The sequence below is a fragment of the Carlito syrichta genome, unplaced genomic scaffold (genome assembly GCF_000164805.1).
Source record: "Carlito syrichta isolate Samal-C Ts95f unplaced genomic scaffold, Tarsius_syrichta-2.0.1 Scaffold314785, whole genome shotgun sequence".
NCBI classification, from domain to species: domain Eukaryota; kingdom Metazoa; phylum Chordata; class Mammalia; order Primates; family Tarsiidae; genus Carlito; species Carlito syrichta.
In genome coordinates, this window is record NW_007258881.1 from 173,418 (window position 1) to 195,573 (window position 22,156).

General features: G+C 35.0%; 1 protein-coding gene across 1 annotated transcript; it reads right to left on the reverse strand.

The window, feature by feature from the left end:
* Positions 1-10,694: 10,694 nt before the first annotated feature.
* Positions 10,695-21,850, reverse strand: KLRB1 (killer cell lectin like receptor B1). The gene is made up of 6 exons (XM_008071897.1): positions 21,766-21,850; positions 15,944-16,042; positions 15,213-15,287; positions 13,907-14,061; positions 13,439-13,551; positions 10,695-10,842 (listed from the first exon to the last, which is right to left on the reverse strand). Exons 1-6 carry the CDS (start codon positions 21,848-21,850, stop codon positions 10,695-10,697), a joined length of 675 nt encoding a protein of 224 aa, XP_008070088.1.
* Positions 21,851-22,156: the final 306 nt, after the last annotated feature.

A 22,156-nucleotide genomic window follows, 5' to 3' on the forward strand; every position in this document is an offset into this window, starting at 1 on the left:
AAAAAAAAAAAAAAAAAAAGTTAAGTCTATTTTACCAATGGAGGTTGTGCCCATCTAGGATATTGCTTCTTATGTGGACATCACTTCTGCTCTGAAGATTAAACAAACCATGTATAACTTATTATCCTTTGGAGGAACTCCCAAGGAAGTGTTTATGCTATATCAAATGCTTCTTTCTACATTTTCCAAATATAAACAGTCAAATAAATGATCCATGACTAAGCCAGAAAAAAACAAACAAATAATCTGGCTCTTTGAAACAGACCCAGAAATATATCGGGATGTTATAATGGTTTGGATTTAGTTCTAAGCTCCAGGCTTCATGGTCTGAAGGACTAAAACAATTTTGCTGGTAGTTTTCGGTGTTACACTTGGTTCTTTGCATCCTATCCAACATTTTAGGTGGTGTTGCACAGCCATTGTCATATCACGTGATTCAACAACTTATCTGGTAACAAAACCAGCATGAAGGACTAACTCTAGTCCAGTCATACACAGTATTCTCTGGAAAATTTCCCGATTCTCAGAGTTGCAGCAATCGTGAAGATCTGGGTATCATAGATTAACATCTATGGCTTGATTAATTTGCCTTTAGCTGAAAGTAGGAGACTCGAGATGGAAAACAGCATACCTCAGAGCTCCTAGCTGGTGTGTCCTGCTGAACATAACAATTCCACAGAATACAAAAATTACACGAGGTCACTCTGGGACCATGTTGGAATGAAACAAAAACCAGGCCACTCCTTGATCATATTTCAGCATGGACAAATATCAGAACCCTGTCAAACCCTGTCAAAAAATAACCAAGTATCTCCCTCTTCAGTGACTACTACCTACTTCTTTCCCAATTATAGATTTAGTGCTGTTATGTTTTTCCTGCCTCCTAGATCAAAACTGTTAAGGAATCTTTAGCATTGCATAGTCTCATACAAGTGAAAGGGAGGAAAAAAAGAAAACTCCACAAAGTATGCCCAAGATAAGTTTTAATAAAGACAAATGATCTAATACCACAGGAGAAAGAAAATAGAGACACATATTAGAAATGTCCATGCACACCTTTTAGGGTCCTCTTCTCTTTCAGTCACACAGGTCATTCTTTGTCTCTGAACCTGAAACACCAAGATGTGTGTGAAATAGCTCAGACTCAGGGAATTCAAGGCACAAGTTTGGTGAGAGATATTTGACATCTTGCTGGTCATGCAGCTAAAACCTTCATGTGTACCAGATAAACTTGGTACAGAACATCGATCTATAGATTTTCTTTTAAAAATTTTGTTAGCTTTTATTTTTTTTATTTTAAAGATGTGGGGTACAATTCAGCGTTAGGTACACAAATGTTCATTATGCAGGTACCCTTGTTGATGAGGTGCGCCCCCCTTCCCCAGGAAGTTTCCCGCTATAGCCAATCCTTTTCTTATAGTATTGTGATAAATGTTCAAGATCCACTTATGAGTGAGAACCTGTGATACTCAGTTCTTTGTTTCTGTGAATGATCACTCAGTATTATAGACTCTAAGTCCATTCAGGTTGTTGTGAAGTTCATGATTTTGTTCTTCTTTATGACTGTGTAATATTCCATCAAGTATATTTACAACATTTAAAAAAATCCAGTCCTCTTTTGATGGGCAACAGGGTTGGTTTCATGTTCTTGCTACTGTGAACAATGCTGCGATAAGCATACATGTGCAGGGACTGTGGGGCCATATGAAAGGTCGATTACTAAGAAGGGAATTCATATCTCTACAAACATACATGAAGAAAATGGAAAGATTACCAGTTAACAGCCTAACATATCACCTAAAGGAGCTGGAAAAGCAAGACCATCAAAACCCTAACTTCAGTAGAAGAATCCAGATCATCAAAATAAAAGTACAGATTTGGGACATAGAAGACAAAAAGATAATACAAAAAATCGACAAACAAAAAACTGGTTCTTTGAAAGGATAAACAAGATTTAGCTAGACCAAGAAAAAGAGAGAAAAAACCCAAGTAAACACAATCAGAAATGCAAAAGATCAAGTCACAACTGATCCTGAAAAAATACAAGAGATTATCAGAGACTACTCTGTACACATATGGAAACATGCTTGAAAACTTGAAGGAAATGGGGGATTTTCTGACATCACACAAACTCCCCAAGTTGAAACAAGATGAAATCGAGATCCTAAAAAGACCAATAACAATTTAGGAAATTGACTATGTCATAAGAAAACTATCTACAAAAAAAAAAGTCTTTCCAACAGAATTCTAGATTCTCAATAAGAAATGTTCATTTAGCCTTTCCGTAAATGTGACATTTTCCTCCTTAGCTCTGCACTTTTTAAAGTTGCAGTTATGCAATATGGTCACAAGGTGGCGATAGACTCAATTATTCACTTTTAAATTTCTGTAAGAACACACCTCCTGCGAAAGAAGCATCCAGAAACGAATTTCATAACATAACGTCTTCAATTTCTAGTTCCAGAAGGAGAAATATGTAAAAATCTCAGACAGTAGGAACTACTGAGAAAATTCACAATACAAACGAATAATGAACATTCAAATGAGTATCTTGGAAATGGAAGAAACACTGAAACGGGAAAAAGCAGACTTGATAGTTTGGGAGAAATTTGGATTCTATGCCTGGCTCTGTGACTCATTAATGTTGTGACCTTACTCAAGTCATCTATGAGTAATGCTCACATGTAAAAAGAAGAACATCCATTTGGGAATGTTTGGCTTTCTTTCAGGTTGTGAAAAAACTTGCTTCTCTTGGTTCTTCTTGCATACAGCAGTGCTCTAATAACGTACTTTCTGGGTATTTAGTCCTGAGAAGCAACGGCACTAGAAGAAAATGACTGATAGACTCAATAACATTCAGTTGCTGTGAGTATATTTCTATGGAGAAAGAAACATAGTGCCTCTTAAAATATGTATGTATGTAGGCCAGGCATGCTGGCTTACACCTATAATCCCAGCACTTTGGGAAGCCGAGATGAGAGGATTGCCTGAGTCCAGGGGTTTGAGACCAGCTTGGGCAACTTGGCAAGACCTCATCTCTACAATAAATCAAAAAAAGTACAGGCACATGCTGAAACATGTAGTTTCAGCTACTTGGAAGGATGAGGCAGAAGGATCACCTGAGCCTTGCAGGTCAAGACTGTGGTGGTCATGACTGTGCCACTGCACTCTAGCTTCAGTGACAGAGTGGGATGCCTACTCAAAAAAAAAAAAAGTATATATGTAATTATAAATGCCATTAAAATATCTCTGTGTAGTATATGTCTGCTCTACACGGGAAGGTGTTTCTGAAAACACACCCCCCCGGATTTCTGTAATTTTCACTGTACAGCCAGCTGATTAGAGCCAGCTACTCCTCCTTCCTCTTCTATGTATTCTAGTGCCTTAAGAAAGTGGATTGTGTCAGCAAGCAGGGAAGAGTAAAACAACAAGACAAGAGGAAGAGGCAGTGGGAAATAGGACAGATCTTGAGGAACTGGCACAATTTAAATAATAAATGTCTTTAAAACTTCTTTTAATTTTAGTTTTTATTGATAAATAATATTTGCACATCTTTGGGAGTACATGTATTATCTTGTTACGTGCATAGAATGTGTAATGATTAAGTCAGGGTATTTAGGATATTAATCACCTTGTGTATTTATTATTTCTATGTATTAGGAACATCACGAGTCCTCTTTTCTGGCTATTTTGAAATATACAATACATTGCTGTTAACTATGGTCCTCCCATTCTCCTGTCAGACATTAGAACTTATTTCTTCTCTCTAATCGAATGTTTGTACCCATTAGCCAACCTCTTCATACCCCCACCACAACCTGCATATCCTTCTCAGTCTCTAGTATCTATCGTTTTATTCTCTGCCTCCATGATATAAAGTATTTTAGCTCCTACATATGAGTGAGTACATGCATTATTTGCCTTTCTGTGTCTGGCATATTTCACTTAACATAATGACTCCCAGTTCTATCAGCGTTCCTACAAATGACATAATTTCATTCTTTCTTATGGCCACATAGTTTTTCAGTGTGCATATACGGCACATATGTTTTACCTGTGTATCCACTGATGGACACTTGGCTTGATTCCATATTTTTGCTATTGTGAATTGTGCTGAGACAAGCAGGGGAGTTGCCTAATTATTGTAGCTCTATTTTTTGTGTTTGACAAATCTTCATACTGTTTTCCATAATGGATGTACTAATTTACATTCCCACTAATAGTATATGAGTTTCCTTTTCTCTGCATCCTCGTTAGCATTTGTTGTTTTTTGTCTTTTTAATAATAGCCATTCTAACTGGGGTCAGACAATATCTCATTGTGGTTTTCATTAGTATTGTTCTGATGATTAGTGTTACTGAACATTTTTCATATACCTGTTGGCCATTTGTATGTCTTCTTTTGAGAAACATCTATTCATGTTCTTTGCCCACTTTTTAATGGAATTTTTAAAAACGTTAAGTTGGTTGAGCTTCTTGTACATTCTGGATATCAGTCCCTTGTCAGATGAAAAATGTGCAAATATTATGTCCCATTCTGTAGGCTTTCACTTTGTACTGTTGAGTTTAATATAGTCCCATTTTTCTGTTTTTGTTTTCATTGCCTATGCTTTTAAAGCCTTAGACATAAAACCTCTGCTTAAACCAATGTTCTAAAGTGTCTCCTTCTTTACTTCTAGTAATTTTATAGTTTGGGGTCTTATGTTTAAGTCTTTAATCCACCTTCAGTTGGTTTTTGTATATAGTGAGAGATCGGGGTTCAGTTTCATTCCTCTGCAAATAGATATACAGTTTCCCCAGCACCATTTAGTGAAGAGGGTGTTTGTTCCCCAATGTGTGTTCTTGTTACTTTTGTAAAAAAATGAATTTGCTGTTAAGATGTGAATTTATCTCTGAGTTCTGTATTCTGTTCCTTTGGTCTATGTGTCTATTTTTATACTAATACTATACTGTCTGGGTTATAATAGCCTTGTAATGTACTTTGAAGTCAGGTATTATTATACCTCCAGCTTTGTCCTTTTTAATGTGTTTTGCTATTTGGCTCTTTTTCAGTTCCATATGAATTTTAGAATTTTTTTCTATTTATGTGAAAAATGACATTAGTAAAGTGATAGGGATTGCATTGAATTTGTAGATTACTTTGGGTAATATAGTCATTTTAATGATATTAATTCTTCAGCTCCATAAGCATGAGATGACCTTCCACTAGTTTGTGTCCTTATTAATTTCTTTCACCAGTGTTTTGTAGTTCTCTTGTAGAGGTATTTTACTTCTTTTGCTAAATTTCTTACTAGGGTTTTTTTTTAAGCTATTGTAAATGAGATTAACTTTTTGATTTCTTTCTCTGTCAGTTCATAATTGGTGTATAGAAATGCTAGTGATTTTTGTATGTTGATCTTTTATTCTGCAAATTTATTGAATTTACTTATCACATCTAAGAATTCTTTGAGTCTTTAGGTTTTTCTTAATATAAGTGTATGCAAAGTAGGACAATTGTACTTCCAATTTGGATGTCCTTTATTTCTTTCTCTTGTCTGATTGTTCTGGCTAGTACTTCTATTATTATGTTGAATTGGAGTGGTAAAAGTGGGCATCCTTGTCTTGTTCAGTTCTTAGAGAAAAGAGTTTCAGCTTTTCCTAATTTAGTATGATATTAACTATGAGTTTGTCATATATGGCCATTAATATGTTGAGGTATGTTCCTTCTACGCCTAGTGTGTTGACAGTTTTTAACATGCAGGATGTCGAATTTTATCAAATGCTTTTTCGTGATCTATTGAGATGATCATATGGTTTTTCTCTTTCATTTTGTTGATGTGATGAAGTATGTTTACTTGTTTATGTATTTTGAACCAACTTTGCTTCTTAGATGTGTCATTTGATTATGGTGTATTATATTTGTCATATACTGTTGGATTTGGCTTGAAAGTATTTTAAAAAAAATATGTGAAGTACAATTCAGGGTTAGGCATGCAAATGTTCATTATGCAGGTACCCTTGTTGACGAGTCATGTCCCCCTTCCCATGCAGTTTCTCACTACTGCCAATCCTGCCCCCACCCTCCCCTAGCAGTTTCCCACTATTGCCAATCCCTTTCTTATAGTATTACAATAGCTGTTCAAGGTCTGCTTATGAGTGAGAACATATGATGCTTGGCTCTTTGTTTCTGTGATAGATCACTCAGTATTATAATCCCTAAGTTCATCCACGTTGCTGCAAAGTTCCTAATTTTGTCCTTCTTTAAGATTACATAATATTCCATAGTGTATATATGTACCACATTTTTAAAATATATTTTTTATTTTAAAGTTGTGGGATACGGTTAAGGGTTAGGTATACTGATATTCATTTTGCAGGTACCCTTGTTGATGAGGTGTGCCCCCCTTTCCCCAGACAGATATTGACTACTGTTAATCCCACCTCCCTTCCCCTTCCTGTCCCCCCCATAGTTTCCTGCCACTGTCAATCCTTTTCTTATGGTATTACGGTAGTTGTTCAAGGCCCACTTATGAGTGAGAACATGTGATGCTCAGATCTTTGTCTCTGTGAGAGATCACTCAGTATTTTAAACTCTAATTCCATCCAGGTTGCTGCAAAATTCATGATTTTGTTCTTTTTTATGACTGCATAATATTCCATTGTGTCTATGTACCACATTTTAAAAATTCATTCCTCTTTTGATGGATAGCATGGTTAGTTCCATGATCTTGCTATTGTGAACAATACTGCGATAAAATACGTGTGCAGGTATTTTTTTTATAGAGTGATTTGAGTTCTTCAGGGTATATTCCCAGCAGGGGGATTATGGGGTCATATGGGAGGTCGATATTTAGAACTTTTAGGAACCATCCCACTGATTTCCACAGAGGCTGTGCTAGTTTACACTCCCACCAACAGTGTAGAAGTGTTCCCTTTTCACCACATCCTCTCCAGCATCTGTTATTTTTTGAGTTATTGATAATGGTCATTCTGACTGGAGTTAGGTGGTATCTTAGTGTAGTTTTAATTTGCATCTCCTTGATGACTAGTGAGTGAGGTTGAACTTTTCTTCATGTATCTGTTGGTTGCTCGTATGTCTTCTTTTGAGAAGTGTCCGTTCATAGCTTTTGCCCACCTTATAATGGGGTTGTTTGTTTTTTTCTTTTCAGCACGTTTGAGTTCCTTATAGATCCTTGATGTTAGGCCTTTATCAGACATGGAGTTGGCAAATACTTTTTTCCAGTCTGTGGGCTGTCTCCCTGCTCTCTTGGAGGTTTCTTTGGCTTTGCAGAAGCTTCTCAGTTTAATGAGGTCCCACTTGTCTATCTTATCTCTTATGGCCTGTGGGTTTGGGGTTTTGTTTAGGAATTGAATGCCAGTTCCAATTTCCATAAGGGTGTGTCCCGCATTTTCTAAGGTTCTTATGGTTTGAGGTTTTACATTTAGGTCTCTGATCCATTTGGAGTTAATTTTTGTGTATGGGGATAGATAGGGGTCTTGTTTGAGTCTTCTGCATGTGGTCAGCCAGTTTTCCCAGCACCATGTACTGAATAGGTTCTCCTCTCCCCAGTGGTGAGTGGTGGAGGATTTGTTGAAGATGAGTTGGTTGAGAAATTGAAGTTTTGCTTCTGGAATCTCAATTCTATTCCATTAGTCTGTACGTCTGTTCTTGTACCAATACTAGGCTGTTTTGATTATTGTAGCTTTATAACTAAGTTTAAAGTCTGGTAGTGTGATACCTCTTGCTTTGTTTTTTTTGTTGTTGTTGTTGAGGATTGTTCTGGCTATTCTTGGTCGTTTGTGTTTCCATATGAATTCCTGTATTGTTTTTTCTAGATCTGAGAAGAATGTTGCTGGTAATTTGATGGGTATTGCATTAAATCTGTAGATTGCCTTAGGTAAGATGGACATCTTCACAATGTTGATTCTTTCAATCCACGAGCATGGGATATTTTTCCACTTGTTTGTTCATCTTTGATTTCTTTGGGCAGTGTTTTGTAGTTTCATAAAAAGCACAATCCCATTCACAATAGCCACACAAAAAAATGAAATACCTTGGCATCTTTCTAACCAGAGATGTACCACATTTTAAAAAATCCCGTCCTCTTTCAATGGGCAGCACTGTTGGTTCCATATTTTTGCTACTGTGAATAATGCTGCAATAAATATGCGTGTATAGGTATCTTTTTCATAGAGTGATTTGAGTTCCCTTGGGTATATTCCCAGCAGGGGGATTGTGGGGGCATATGGAAGGTCGATTTTTAGATCTTTTAGAAATTGCCACACTGTTTTCCACAGAGGTTGTACTAGTTTACACTCCCACCAAAAGTGTAGAAGTGTTCCCTTTACACCACATCCTCTCTGGCCTCTGTTGCTTTTTGAGTTATTGATGTTGGCCATCCTGATTGGAGTTAGGTGGTATCTCAGTGTGGTTTTAATTTGCATTTTTTTGATGACTAGTGAGGCTGAGCATTTTTTCATGTATCTGTTGGCTACTCATATATCTTCTTTTGAAAAGTGTCCATTCATATCTTTTGCCCACTTTGCAATGGGCTTTTTTTTTTTTTTTTTTTGGCACATTTGAGTTCCTTGTAGATCCTAGATGTTAGGTCTTTGTCAGATATACAGTTGAAAAATGTTTTTTCTTAGTCTGTGGGCTGTCTCCCCACTCTCTCGATGGTTTCTTTGACTTTGCAAAAGCTTGCCAGTTTGATGAGATCCCACTTGTCTGTCTTATCTCTTATGGCCTGGGCACTTGAGGTTTTGATCACAAATTGGTTGCCAGTTCCAATTTCGTAAGGAGGTCTCCTGCATTTTCTAAGGTTCTTATAGTTTGATCTTTTGCATTTAGATCTTTTATCCATTTAGAGTTGATTTTTGTGTATGGTGGTCAGTGGGGTCTTGTTTTAATCTTCTGTGTGTGGTCAACCAGTTTTCCTAGCACCATTTACTGAACATGTTCTCCTCTCCCCAGTGGTTGATTTGAATAACTTAGAAGACTGCTGTGATTGATCCAGAAAGGTGGGAATGTACATTGGCCATCATGGGGATATTGTCATCAGATTTCTGTTCGTCTAGTGTCATTACACGTCTTTCCCTAAAAGTGTCAAGCACTTCAGCATCTCCCTTTAATTATATATTATTTTGTAATAATGAATTTATCTAAAAGGTTTTCCTAAGTAATGGATTTTCTAAGTAATTGGCATAAAACAAATTATACTCTGATTTTTGATCTGTTCAAAAGTAATTAACGGGTATTGTAAATATTCATTCATGGAATACAGGAATTGAAATGTTGATTGCTATCATATGCACTTGAATTTATAGAATCCAATTTGATATTGAATTATTAGAGTAAACAGATGTTTATTTTTCTAAAATTGTATTATAAGTCTCTTTATTAGGTAATTCACTATTTTCATGTATTTGATTTCCATGGAAAATCTGGTGTATTTTTAGAAAAGAGGACTTTTGAGAGATGTATGTATCATAATAAACACTTCTGGTTTTTTTTTTAGTTTTCCCCACAGCAGAGTTAAAAAGATATCACATATTTTCCATTAGAATAATGAAGGATTAACTACATAGTTCCTACAGTTTATGCATGAGACACAGGAAGAAGGAAATGGGGGGGGTGTCATGAGAAAATTAAAATGCAAAGAACTATGGGATGACTGGAAGAGTTAAGGTCCCTTCCCAAACTCCGTTAACTGGAGGTCTCAGATGTGAAAGTTAAGGGAATGGGCTTTATTTAGTGCTCTGTCACAATTCTGGTGTATGGTGGTACAAAAAATGATAGAGGCACAGGACTTTATAAATCATTTACTACAATTTATCTAGAGACAAGCCATGACATGGAGGAGACAAGTGAAGGCCACACATACAAACCAGGATTAGAATCCAATTCCCCTTGGCAAGTCTGGGCTTCTTTCTGTTGTAGGGGAGTCAGAGATCACCTCCACCCCCCTTTTTGCTCTAGTGGGCTCTTCAGCTGGATATGGAAACCAAATTGGCACCAGGAATATTAATGAGATAAAAGTATACAACGGCATTGGTTTTACATGTACATGGGGATCTTCATAAGTATGAAGTCTGAGGAAGTGACCAAAGCAAGATGCTTTCATAGTTTTTAGACAAAGAACAGTAAATTTGAAATGAAATGACAGGACAAAGAAAAGCTGGCTAGGGCAGTAAACATATTCTAGGGGACTCACTAGGAGATATAAGAGAGGGCGAAATATAAGAATTACTTCATTAAGTATATTTATTCAGGTCCATTGCAGCCTCCAATTCCAAGTCTCTTTAGATAAGGGCTATTTTCTTGCCTTAGTTTGGTGAGAGTACCTCTCCAGCTTGCTGCATACAGGAAGAGAAGGGTCAGCTCATCTTTTCTGAAACGACAATTTCTCCAATGTTTTCCACTCGAAATAATCAATATACCAATCTGGCATATTTGGGGTTGGTAAGTCCTTCACTTCTTCATTAGAGAAGTCACTGTCTCTTAAATGATACATGTTTTCTCTACGTCTCTATTTTCTCATTTATAAAATAAACACAATGGACATGAACTTTTGTGAGGTTCATAACAGTTGCAGAATTTTCTGCATTTATTCATTTTGTGCCACTAAATGCACATTATATGGCATCAATAGCTCATGCAGTTAAAAGTATAGAGATCTGTAATGCGAAGTGAAGAAATTGAGATGGGATTCATCGTTAGGAGTCAGGACACACTTTATTTCTGACAGGCTTTTGTTCTTTTTGGCAGATCCATCCAATTTCTGAATCACATTTCTCAGAATAAATATATTTTTGTGAAATGTAAACACAATAGTTTTCTTCAACTTTACCTTTAATTTTTAATCTGGGGAGCAAAAGAAAAGTTTCTTTCAGTGTTTAGGGTTTTCTCAGAATTATGCTCATATAGTCACTATTTTCTAGGATTTTCATAAAATAGTGAAATGCTGATTATTAAGCATAGTAATCACACAGTCACAAATATAACAGTATAAACTTTTAAGAGAAAGCTTATTTAGATCTCTGGAACTTTCAAGTTCAAATTCATCTTCATTGGAAATAAATCCTTCGAACAAGAAATTCATAATGATAATTTTTTTTTTAAAGAGAAGCTTTGGAAACGGGATTAAATCTTCTTATTCTACTACTAACAGATCATATGAAAAGTTTCTTATCTTCACTGAGCCTCCATTTAAAAAATATGTAGATTACAGCCACATCTTGGGAAGGCATTGAAGTGATACATATGAAATGAGACAACACTTAAACAAAGTATGTACTCAGTAAATGTGATAAATACTTAGAGGCATGGTGGATATGCAGGGTCTATAAAATTTAGAAGCAGTGAGGAAAAGAAGCTCAGTTCATGGGTTATGTAACCAGAGGTTCCTTTTATTCTCACTCCAAGCAGAGGACAGTAGGTGTCTCTGTCAATATAATAATAGTTTCAGACAATCATAAATCCTGTGACTCACTGCAGGTGTATGTGGGGAACAAAATTCATACAATGGGCTAGGCAATATTAGGGTTGGATTGCAAGGATAAGCTGAGCTGGTGGAAGTGGGCAGGACTCCATCATGGCTGCTTTTCTTTGTTCCTTTGTTCTAATTTTTCATGCAGCCTTTGGGTTTGAGCTGCATGTCTGACTTTTTCCACTGCCCTACATTCTTGTCAAACCATGAACTTCTTTTAATTGGACTATTGCAAGAGTTTCCTATAGCCTACCTCTTCTACTCTTCTAATTCCTTCTTCAATTTTCAGGATAATTTTGTAATGTTAATCTGGCTACATCAATGTCTCCCTTTCCAAAGGTCCCTCAGTGGTCTTCCAGATATTCCTTGATGAGATATCTGGCTAGTTCTCTAACATTATGCTGTTTAATCTCCAAAACAATCCTGTGAAAAAAGATTATTCTTCTTCCTCACTTTTTTTTTCTTGCCTGAAAACCAGGGTTCAGAGAGTTCAAATGAAAGCAGAGTCTAACAGATGTTCTTTCCACTATAACATGATACCTTTCAGGTTTACCTGATCACTACCATCTTAATCAAAGCAGTGTTTTACTTCTCAGAATAAAATGGGAGGTGTGACTGAGTCTCATCCAACTACTTCACATATATTTCTGTTCATATGTTAATGTTTTTAATTTTATCTTTACTGTGAACCACAACGGAATAAAAATTTTATGTTATGGTCCAAATAAGAAACACACACACATAAGTATATTTACTAAATCAAAACTAACACTTACTATGTAGAAAAAAATAAAAATCAGATAATAGCAAACATACTTTCATTTATTTGTAAATAAAATAGAAAACAATCCCCAGAAAGCATTATAAAAAATGAGGAGGGATGTTATTAAACAGAATGGGCATATTTGCCTTTTCCCAAGTTTATTCTAGTTTAGAACATTTATTTTTAAATAATCTTCATTTTAAAGTCTCACATTTTAAAATGTGGCTCAAATGATGTCAAAATTTGGCAAATAAGCCAACATTTCTTTCAGTGTTTAATACTTTCCATATCTAATAAATTATCACCATATTTTAGATAGACTTGAACATGCCCTTGTGTTTTAAATTTCAACCCTTTTTATAAGAATAAAAAAGATATTTTGTTGAAAATTATGCAAAAGTGATTAAGTAATTCACAGACTCATTAAATATAATTCTCAATATAATCTGTTTTGAAAAATTCTTTGAAAGATCTTTATAGAAACTCAGTTGAATATCTACACACTTTTGTTTATCAGGAGAAAAAAATACCCTGCCCTTGTTATACAATTACAGCTATTGAGTTCTGCTATAATATGAAGTTTAAATGTATAGCATCAGCCCTCTTATTCCATTGATGGTTATTTGATCATCTTACACAAGAAACAATAATGAAACAACAAAGAAAAAAACAGCACATGACTGTTTTGTGGCTTATACATACACACCTTAAAAAAAATCTGTCTTTTTCACACCACTGGTTAAAATACACCACAATATTTGTAATAGTGTGGGTAGTTCCTCATAAGTATTTGGGTTCCACACTCTGATATTTACTTTTTCTCCTTTTATAATTATTCTTTCAATGTTGACTGTGACTCACTAAATTGGTCTCATGATCCACTAAGGTATGTTTTCCCGTAGTTTGAAAAACACTTCTTAAAAAATTCTGTGTGCCAATAGCTTCCAGTTAGACATTATTTTTAACTTAATGTGCCCCTTCAAAATGAGTTAGTCTGGTCTTTGTTCCTTAAAACTCCATTGCAGACAATATATATTCTTATAAAGGTCTGATGTCTTTTTATATATGAAACTTTTTAACCAATTTCAGAATCATCCATCTTCTCAGCCTATTCTAAGCCTCTTGAATTTCTAAAACAAATTAAAATTATAAAACTCAACATCCAACAACTTTACTACTTTACAATATAAGTCTCATTTAATACTCACATATTAGAATTTAAAAAGGAGCCATTTATCCACTTCCAGTTTTTCTCTGATAATGCAAAATTCAATCCAATCCAAAACAGAAATTCTTTGTTTATCTGATTCTGTATGAGTGTCTATACATGGAACAGAAGAAATTACTGAATATTGAATCAGTTTATCCATGGTTTGTACCTTCTATTTGTCTCCTAAAGCCTAATATAAGCATTACTCCCTCTCTGACATCTTCTCCAACTCCTCATCAGTGTTAATTATTTTTTATATTTCTACATATTTTTATTTCTACTGTTGTATTTATTACCTTAAATACAATTATTTTCTAATATATCTTTGTTTAGTTTCTCAAACTGTGAGTTTCTTGAAGTCAAAGTCATTTCCAGTGTATAAAACCTTTGGGCTAATGCCCAGAGATCTTGATATGGGTTAAAGAAAGTGCTAAATTTTGTTAAGGTATTTTATGTAATGATTTACCAATTCTTCCTGGTCTTGAATAAGCAGCAGACTGGATTCTTTTGTGGAACAGTCAGTTAGACTATTTTTCCAAGAGGATGAAGTGAATGAAAAAAACAAACATTTCTCTTGGAGTTGGTGCCATTGTTTTGGACACTTTAACTGATTTGATCTCTCTAAGAAACAGAAAGAAGGAATAAATAAGTACTATATTTCTAAACTGTCCTTACCACATCACACCAATCACATGCACTCAAGACAGTATAAATGCTCAGAAGCCTTTCATTATTTCTGTGAGAACAATATATGTATTATAATTTTGAGGTTTTTCAGTCCTACTGTTCATTCTGGTATCAAGAATTGAGAATTAGTGACCAGTTATATTGAGCATAATTGGAGTCATAGCATATTTAAATAGGAAAATACTATTAAAATAATTTAAACAGCTACATCCTACATTTTAAGATGCTGAGAGACAGAATAACTTGTTCAAGTTCATCCAACTAGATGTGGTAGAGTCAAGACTATTTCTCAGTTTCCTTAAATTCACCACCAGTGCTTATTCCATTACATAGACAACAATCTCAAACTCATCTAAAAAGTGCTGGCATTAAGTAACATTCAAAATGCGAAGCAAATAGCAATTCATTTCACTAAATTAATGAGAAATGCCATGGAGAATAAATTACAAGAAAATTTCTAATTGCTAAATGATATATTTGCCTATTTCATGCAATCTATTGAGTGCATTTTTCAGAAGAGTTTTTCAGGTTTCTTAAAATTTCTGTTCTGTGAGAATGAGCTCACAGATCACATTCTGGTTACAGTCACTTAATAGTGGTTGCCCTATTAACACACATTTTTATTAACATACACTCAAGATTAAGATTGCTACATGTTGAAAAAATATGATAAATAGTAAAGAATTCATTCTATGTTTTGATGTATATTATCTTCAGACTAAACTTAGCTGTTCATTAAAATAATCAAATATTTTACTTAAAGGCGTATTTTACTTTTTAACTTGATATTTTGCTATTAATAATTGAATATCCTAGCAGAGGCTTCATAAGACAGCATGCCCTGGTGGTTAACATCACAGACTCTGAAGTCAGATGACCCAAGTACAATTCCTGGTATCATCACTTACCATTTGTGTCACCCTTAGCAAGTTACTTAATGTTTCTATGCCTCAGTTCTCTCAAACACAAAACAACAGGGTTATAACAATATTTTAAAATATGGATTGTTGTCTTAACTAAGGTCATACATGGTGTGTATCAAACATTAACTGTTAATTCTTAGAAAATTCAAGTCACAAAATTACCTGTTGTTTCGCTCCTGTTCTGTTGAACACTCTGAGCACTTTTTTCAATTGATAATTTTTGCATTAAGGATATCACTAGTAAATAAGAAAAAAATCATTAAAAGGATTAAATACTGAAATGTGTGGTGGAATTGGATGTGTTATATTTATCACTTTGGGAAACTGTGTTATCTCAACAAGCTTGATTATGGACAGATGATAAAGGCATTAGCACTGGTAACAAAGGGTCTAGTTTCAAGACTGCATACATGAACAAACAAGAAAAAAACATTTCAAGTGGACTCACATAGAGAGTAGCTTACCTGTTAATTACTATATAAGTCAATCTAAGGATCTAAGTCAATCTAAACTTTTAAATTGCTTATACTCTCTGCTGAACTTTCTCATCTTCAAAATGAGTATAATTATTCCTATTTCAAGTGAGAGATTGTCTACTTCAACCTGGAATTTAGTAGGCACTTAAAGTAAATAATTGAAATTTTTACTTTTCCTTCTCCTTCTTTCTTGGAAAGCATGTGTAATACCTAATGATAACTCTCAGAGCAATTAAGAAAATGTTAAAGGCTGAAGTCTTTACAGTGAATATGACTGAATATTAGGAGCATTGTTTTCTAACTTTTCATTTCATTGGTCTTTCACTAAGTTTGGCGTCACCAAATTATGTTAAGATGCTCTGATACTTATGATGGAAGTAGAGTAAATATTCTGAAACATGATCGTGCCTTACTTACCTAAAACACTCAATCCAATCACAGTCAAGACAAGAAGAATAATCCCAGCACAGACAAGTTTCAGAGCAAATTGATGCCAAGGTGGACCCTGACAGGCATCTGAGAAGTTAAATATATGTACTTGGTTAACTCAGTTGAATATATCTGGTACAAAAGGCAAATGTGGTTTTGATAACATATGAACAACTAGATTCAGCTTGGGGGCTGAGGGCAAGAAAGAACCTCTATCAACCATCCTCAAAGTAGAGTTCCACAAGATGTATTCTCTAAGAGTTTGCTCAGTGATAAATTGGGACTACTTGTGCATATCTTGTGTATAAAAGACTGGTATGAAAATCAAATGAGATAGATGGGGAGATGTTTTGAAAATTGCCACGTGCCCTACAAAAATGAAGTTCATGTCCTGATGTAGGAAGTAAGTCAAAGCATTTTTTCTAAGAAGATAGACTTGTTCATGATCTATTTTGAGACTCTCTTTTGTGCCAAGCACCATGTTAGGTGCTTGTGATAGGCAAAAAATTCTGTTTTTGAACATGGAATACTCTGCTTTATTGTTGTTTAGAACAATTATCTTCAACTTGGATGAAATGTATGGCATTCAAGAAAGAATGTTTTGTGAGATTGCATATTTTTTTAGTATTACAACTAATGTAATATAACATGGTCTTTTGTCTACAATATTGCATAGTCTAAACAAAATGTCAGGTATCTTTGCTTTTCTCTATAATCATAACAATTATTATATAATGTATATCTATCTTAAGTTCACCAGAAGATTTGGTAGTGTTAATTAATAAAAATGTTACCATAAATGAATCACAACTTTATCAATTTATTTTCATTTTAGTCATCTTTAATACATGAATTTTATAGGGAAAAATAATAAAAATAAATTTTTTTATCAATATTTTTTATTATGATGTTGTGGGGTACAGTTAAGGGTTAGGTATACAATTACGTTTCATTCAGGCACCCTGTTGATAAGAGGTGTTTCCCCGTCCCCAGACAGATATTTGCTACTGTTAATCCCATCTCCCTCCCCCCATAGTTTCCCAGTACCGTCAGTCATTTTCTTATAGTATTACATTGGATGTTCAAGGTCCATCATATGAGTGAGAACATGTGATACTCGGATCTTTGTTTCTGTGAGAAGTCACTCAGTATTATAGACTATAGTTCCATCCAGGTTGCTGCAAAATTCATGATTTTGTTCTTTTTATGGCTGCGTAGTATTCCATCGTGTATATGTACCACATTTTTTAAATCCAGTCCTCTTTTGATGGGCAGCATGGTTGTTTCCAGGTTCTTGCTATTGTGAACAACGCTGTGATAAACATACGTATGCAGGTATCTTTTTTTTTTTGGGTGATTTGAGTTCTTCAGGATATATTCCCAGTAGGGGGATTGTGGGGTCATATGGGAGGTTGATATTTAGAGCTTTTAGGAATTGCCACACTGCTTTCCACAGGGGTTGCACTAGTTTGCACTCCCACCAACAGTGTAGAAGTAATAAACTTGTTTTTAAATAATATTTTGAAAAAAAGCTAGGCTATAGCTTCCAAAATTAAATCAGCTCTGTCAAGGAATGATTCTGGTAGTATATGCCTCAGTTTCACTGTTCAAAATTGTGCTTACATAGTTCCTATAGCTCTGATTTAATTACAAGACTCATTTTGCTCCTATTTAGCTTGTAACATGCTAGATATGTTATAATTGTAAAGTATTTTCTAAATTATATTACTCGAGCCAAGAGTTTTTATTAGTAAAACTTTTCTGATTTACCTGCAGCTACTGTTTTTGGTTTATTTACATTATACAGAGGGTACCAAAAATGCATACACATTTTAAGAAAGAAAAAAAAATTAAAATTGTAATAATCAGTAAGATGAATACAAGTCACATTTTACTTCTGCAATTACAAGAGGTACTCAAAGTGGTTATCAGCAGAGTCCAGACGCTTCTGATTACTGCGAACATCTCTTAATATCTCTTAAAATGTGTGTACATTTTTGGCACACCCAGTATATTCCTTTTTCTGTTTTTTTCTAATATTTCTCAGTGTAGATGGAAACTTGTTTTGAGTTACATGTCAAACATGTTAGAATCAGATAGGCTACGTATTGTCTTTTATTCTTAGGATATGTTCCAGAATGCCCTATAGAGCTGTTTCTACTTTTTACATTTTGTATATTACCCCTGAAGATTAAGTTTTGCAACCCAGTTTGCACACCTAATTGATTCTCATGTAAAGATGCTGACATTCATATAAGGAATCTCTCTAAACTATCCTAAGGAGATTGTATGTGATCAAAGATTATGGAAGGAAACAGAAATACATTAGAATCAAGGTAGTGCTATGTGTGTTATCATCTGGTACTAGTTAGGATATGTTGTATCAGTGGAAGCAAAGGGAGGAGTAGATATCCAGAGACGACCCCAGAGCCCCAGGTATATATATCTGAATATGAGGAAATCAGCTTTGGTAATGCTGGACTAGAGCTTCTAATGAGAGCTAGAGTTACTGAAGATTGGTTAAACCCAGTCAGTGAGCCCAAGACATCACTAAGATGTTTTTCCTTCCAGTTTTACATATGTACATTGTTTCACCTTTTTGTCTTTTCTCTTCCTCACACTTTCCTTTTTTAAAATTTCAAGTTTGTTGCAAAGTAGAGAAAGTTCCATTTATGCACTGTTTTAATTACTCAAGTAATTTATTATTAAAATCAGTTCAGTAATTTCTATTAGTAAAGCCTAACATTGATTAAGAACAGAGTCTTCGCCTAAGAACAAAACACTGTGAAATGGCAGGCTTGTGGTCTTGATGGTGGTCTGCTTGATCCTTTGAATGCATGCCTAAAGACCATGACATCCTTAGAATGCATGCTTAGAAACCATGACAGTTAATGGGGGGTTGTGGAGACAGAAGAAAACAGATCTCTGAACAGATTTCAACTTGTGTCTGTGAATATGAGTTGAAGTTTTTGGTATCTCTTAATGTTATTGATTAAACCATACTGCTTTTATGTATCCAGGATATTAATTTATGCTTAAAATTTTTCTTTTAAATATAGATTTTCTTACCTTAAAAAAAAGAACAGAGTCTTAAAATCTAGCAGATAGATCTGAATTTGAATATGTTATTTGGGCAATATGTCCAACCTTCAAAAACCATAAATCTCCCCATCTGTAAGATGTGGAATAATATCAACATTCCAAGATTTTGTAGAGAATTATATGAAACAATTTTTTTTAAATGCTAGGCATAGTGTCTGGTATGTGGTAACTACTCAATAAACAATGGTTTTTGTTGTTATGAAAGTTTTTTTGGCTATAAGTAAAAGGCAATTTGATGACTTTTAAAAGCTATTATTCATGCATGCTAAAACCTAAGAATTTGAGTGGAGCGTCCACATGCCTGGGAGGAATGCTCTCCTGTACTCTTTCTGTTGCATGGCATGAGATTAGAGTTAACAGAGTTACAATAGATTACTGAACTTTAGTTACCTGGAAAACACCTACTAAGGGCTGTTCCTTGCTTGGGTAAAAATAACATGTTAAGTCATATCACTTCATTGTTCTAACATCTTCAGTGGTTTTTAATCAAGCAGCTCTGAGTCTACAAAATAGCTCAGACATCCCTATTCAACTTGGACCCTGTTCTTTGCCTTCTCCATCTAATCTTTGTACATACACTCTGCATGCATACTCCCACAGCATGACCTGTATGTTCTCAAGGTTTTTGCACTTGTTGGTCCTACTTCCTAGAAGGTTCTTCTCTCAGAGACTATGCCTTTGTCTCTCACTTATATATTTTTTTTAGAGTTGGAGTCTCACTCCGTCGCCAGACTGGAGTGCAGTGGCTGCTCCTGGCCACCGCAGCCTCGACCTGCTGGGCTCCGGCGATCCTTCCGCCTCAGCCTTCCGAGTAGCTGGAACTACAGGCGCGCGCTACCACGCCTGGCTGATTTTTGACTTATTGTAGAGATGAGGTCTCGCCAAGTTGCCCAGGCGGGTCTTGAACCCGCGGGCTCAGGCAATCCACTCACCTCAGCCTCCCAAACCACGGGATTACAGGCTGAGCCACTGAGCCTGGCTGTCTCTCACTTCTTTGACATTCAGTTGTCATCTTCTCAGAGTACCTTCCATGATTAATTCTGTTTGATATGGCATCCTCTCCAAAAGCTAAATCCCTAATTCCATTAATTTTTTTTTCAGTAGCACAGATACCACTCTATATTTCATACATACTTAGTCATTTGTTTATTTTATTGATTGTGTGCCTTTATGATAATATAAACTCTGTGAAGAAAAAGATTTTTACTTTATTCACTGCAGTATTCTTAGCATACCAGACACATAGTACGTGCTTATTTTTAAATAAATGAGCAAACTCTAGATTCATCTTGCAAATACTTTACTTTTATAGCAGGACAAAATTTGGCCATTTGATCATAAAAAAATAGGTTATCACTCACTCACATCTCTCTTTCTAATTTTGCTGACTGCCTTAAATACAATCACTGTGCTACACAGTCACAGTGGCCTGAGCCGTTTAGCCAGAGTCCAGTAGTGGCTTATAATCACTGTAATACCAGATCAGTGTTTTGTAGTCACACATTTTGCTCTGACTTTAATCTATTGTTATTTTTTCTTTAAGATTTACTTTCAGGATGATATTTTGTAGGGCAATAATTACAATCCTAGTAGACAAATTTTTGGACCCATTTGAATTGGGGTCATAGTTGCATCTGGAAAAGGTCTCACTATCTTACTCTGTATTCATTTTCTGACACTTGCTTTCAGCATTGTTTCTCCCCCTACTTTTGCTAGATCTGAATAGAGAAAAAGAAAAATTTGTTATTTTCTATTAAAAAAATAACTAGCACAACTAGATCCTCCCTGTAGTTATCAAAATTCTTAAATTTCCTCTTACCCTTATATGAAGACTAGAGAGAAAAATATTTGATGCCCTTAATTAAGACTTTATACTTGACTTAATACTTTGATAATTTAATAGTTGTAAACTTATAACAAACAGTCCAAAAAAACAGGTACAGTTCACATACTCGGCACACGTGGAATGAAATATCAGACTGGAAAACAATTGTTATATTATCAACGTCAGTAAATTCAGTTAGATTTTAGAAGATAATACTGCATCATACTAAATTTATACTTATTTTCTGCACACAAATTAGCACACAGAAAAGTGCCAATTTCAACAAATGTCAAATAGATCCATTGCTTATATGTTCCAGTGCCTTGTGGCTTACCTTCTTCTAAGTTGTGATACTTTCAAATTAAAAACTATCAAGTTGTAATGATATCCAAGTCCTTTATCCTGAAAATTATTTTCTCTCAGAAAATTTCCCCATACCTTTGGAGAGTGGATTAATGGAGAGCTCACATTAAGCCTGCACTTTGTGTTGTGAAAGGAATGTTATGGAAACAAAAGCACTGGTACTTAATCAGAGATTGATGTTTTGCAAAGGGATTTAGAATAAGGCAGGCTGCTATTACAGCAAGTTTGCGATGTGTCTTTTAAAATATTCCTTAGTTCATATATATAAAATATTGTATTTCAGTGTCTTACTAAGTTCAGTAGGAGAGGTGATGTTTACTTTTATGCTGTCTTAATAAGAAATAAATTTATGAGGTTTCTAATTTTTTCCAAAGTTGTGATTATCTACAGGCAAACTAGACTCTACCTATTAAACACTGGTATAAAGCTGCTGCTCATCTTCAAAGCAGTAACCTAAAGCCGTAAGTGAAAGAGGAACATGTAAGTCACAAATGCCAAAAGGAAAATTAAAGTCACTTACCCTGAGGATGAGATGGAGGTGATGAACTTTCAAGGCCTGAATCTCTGGATAACTTTAAATCAGCGTATACCACTTGTCTGTCCATTGCAGATGGGAGAACGTGGCACTAAACTTGTGTATAAGAACAAACTCCCAATTCTACCAGGTGAAATCAGTAAAAGGAAGTGTTCTGCCTGAAAAACTTTGTTGTACCACCCACGTTTCTAGTTGTGGGTTTTCTCCATAAATTATAGAGAAAACACACTTATCGTGTGTTCATTAACTTAGATACCTTATATCTACTTTCCTTAATTAATTGGTCTGTTTTTTGCCAAAATTCTGGGGAAGGCTGGTTTGCTCTTGTTCCTCTAACTATGCCTTTTGACTTCCTCTCTCAGGGCCTGGACTAGGG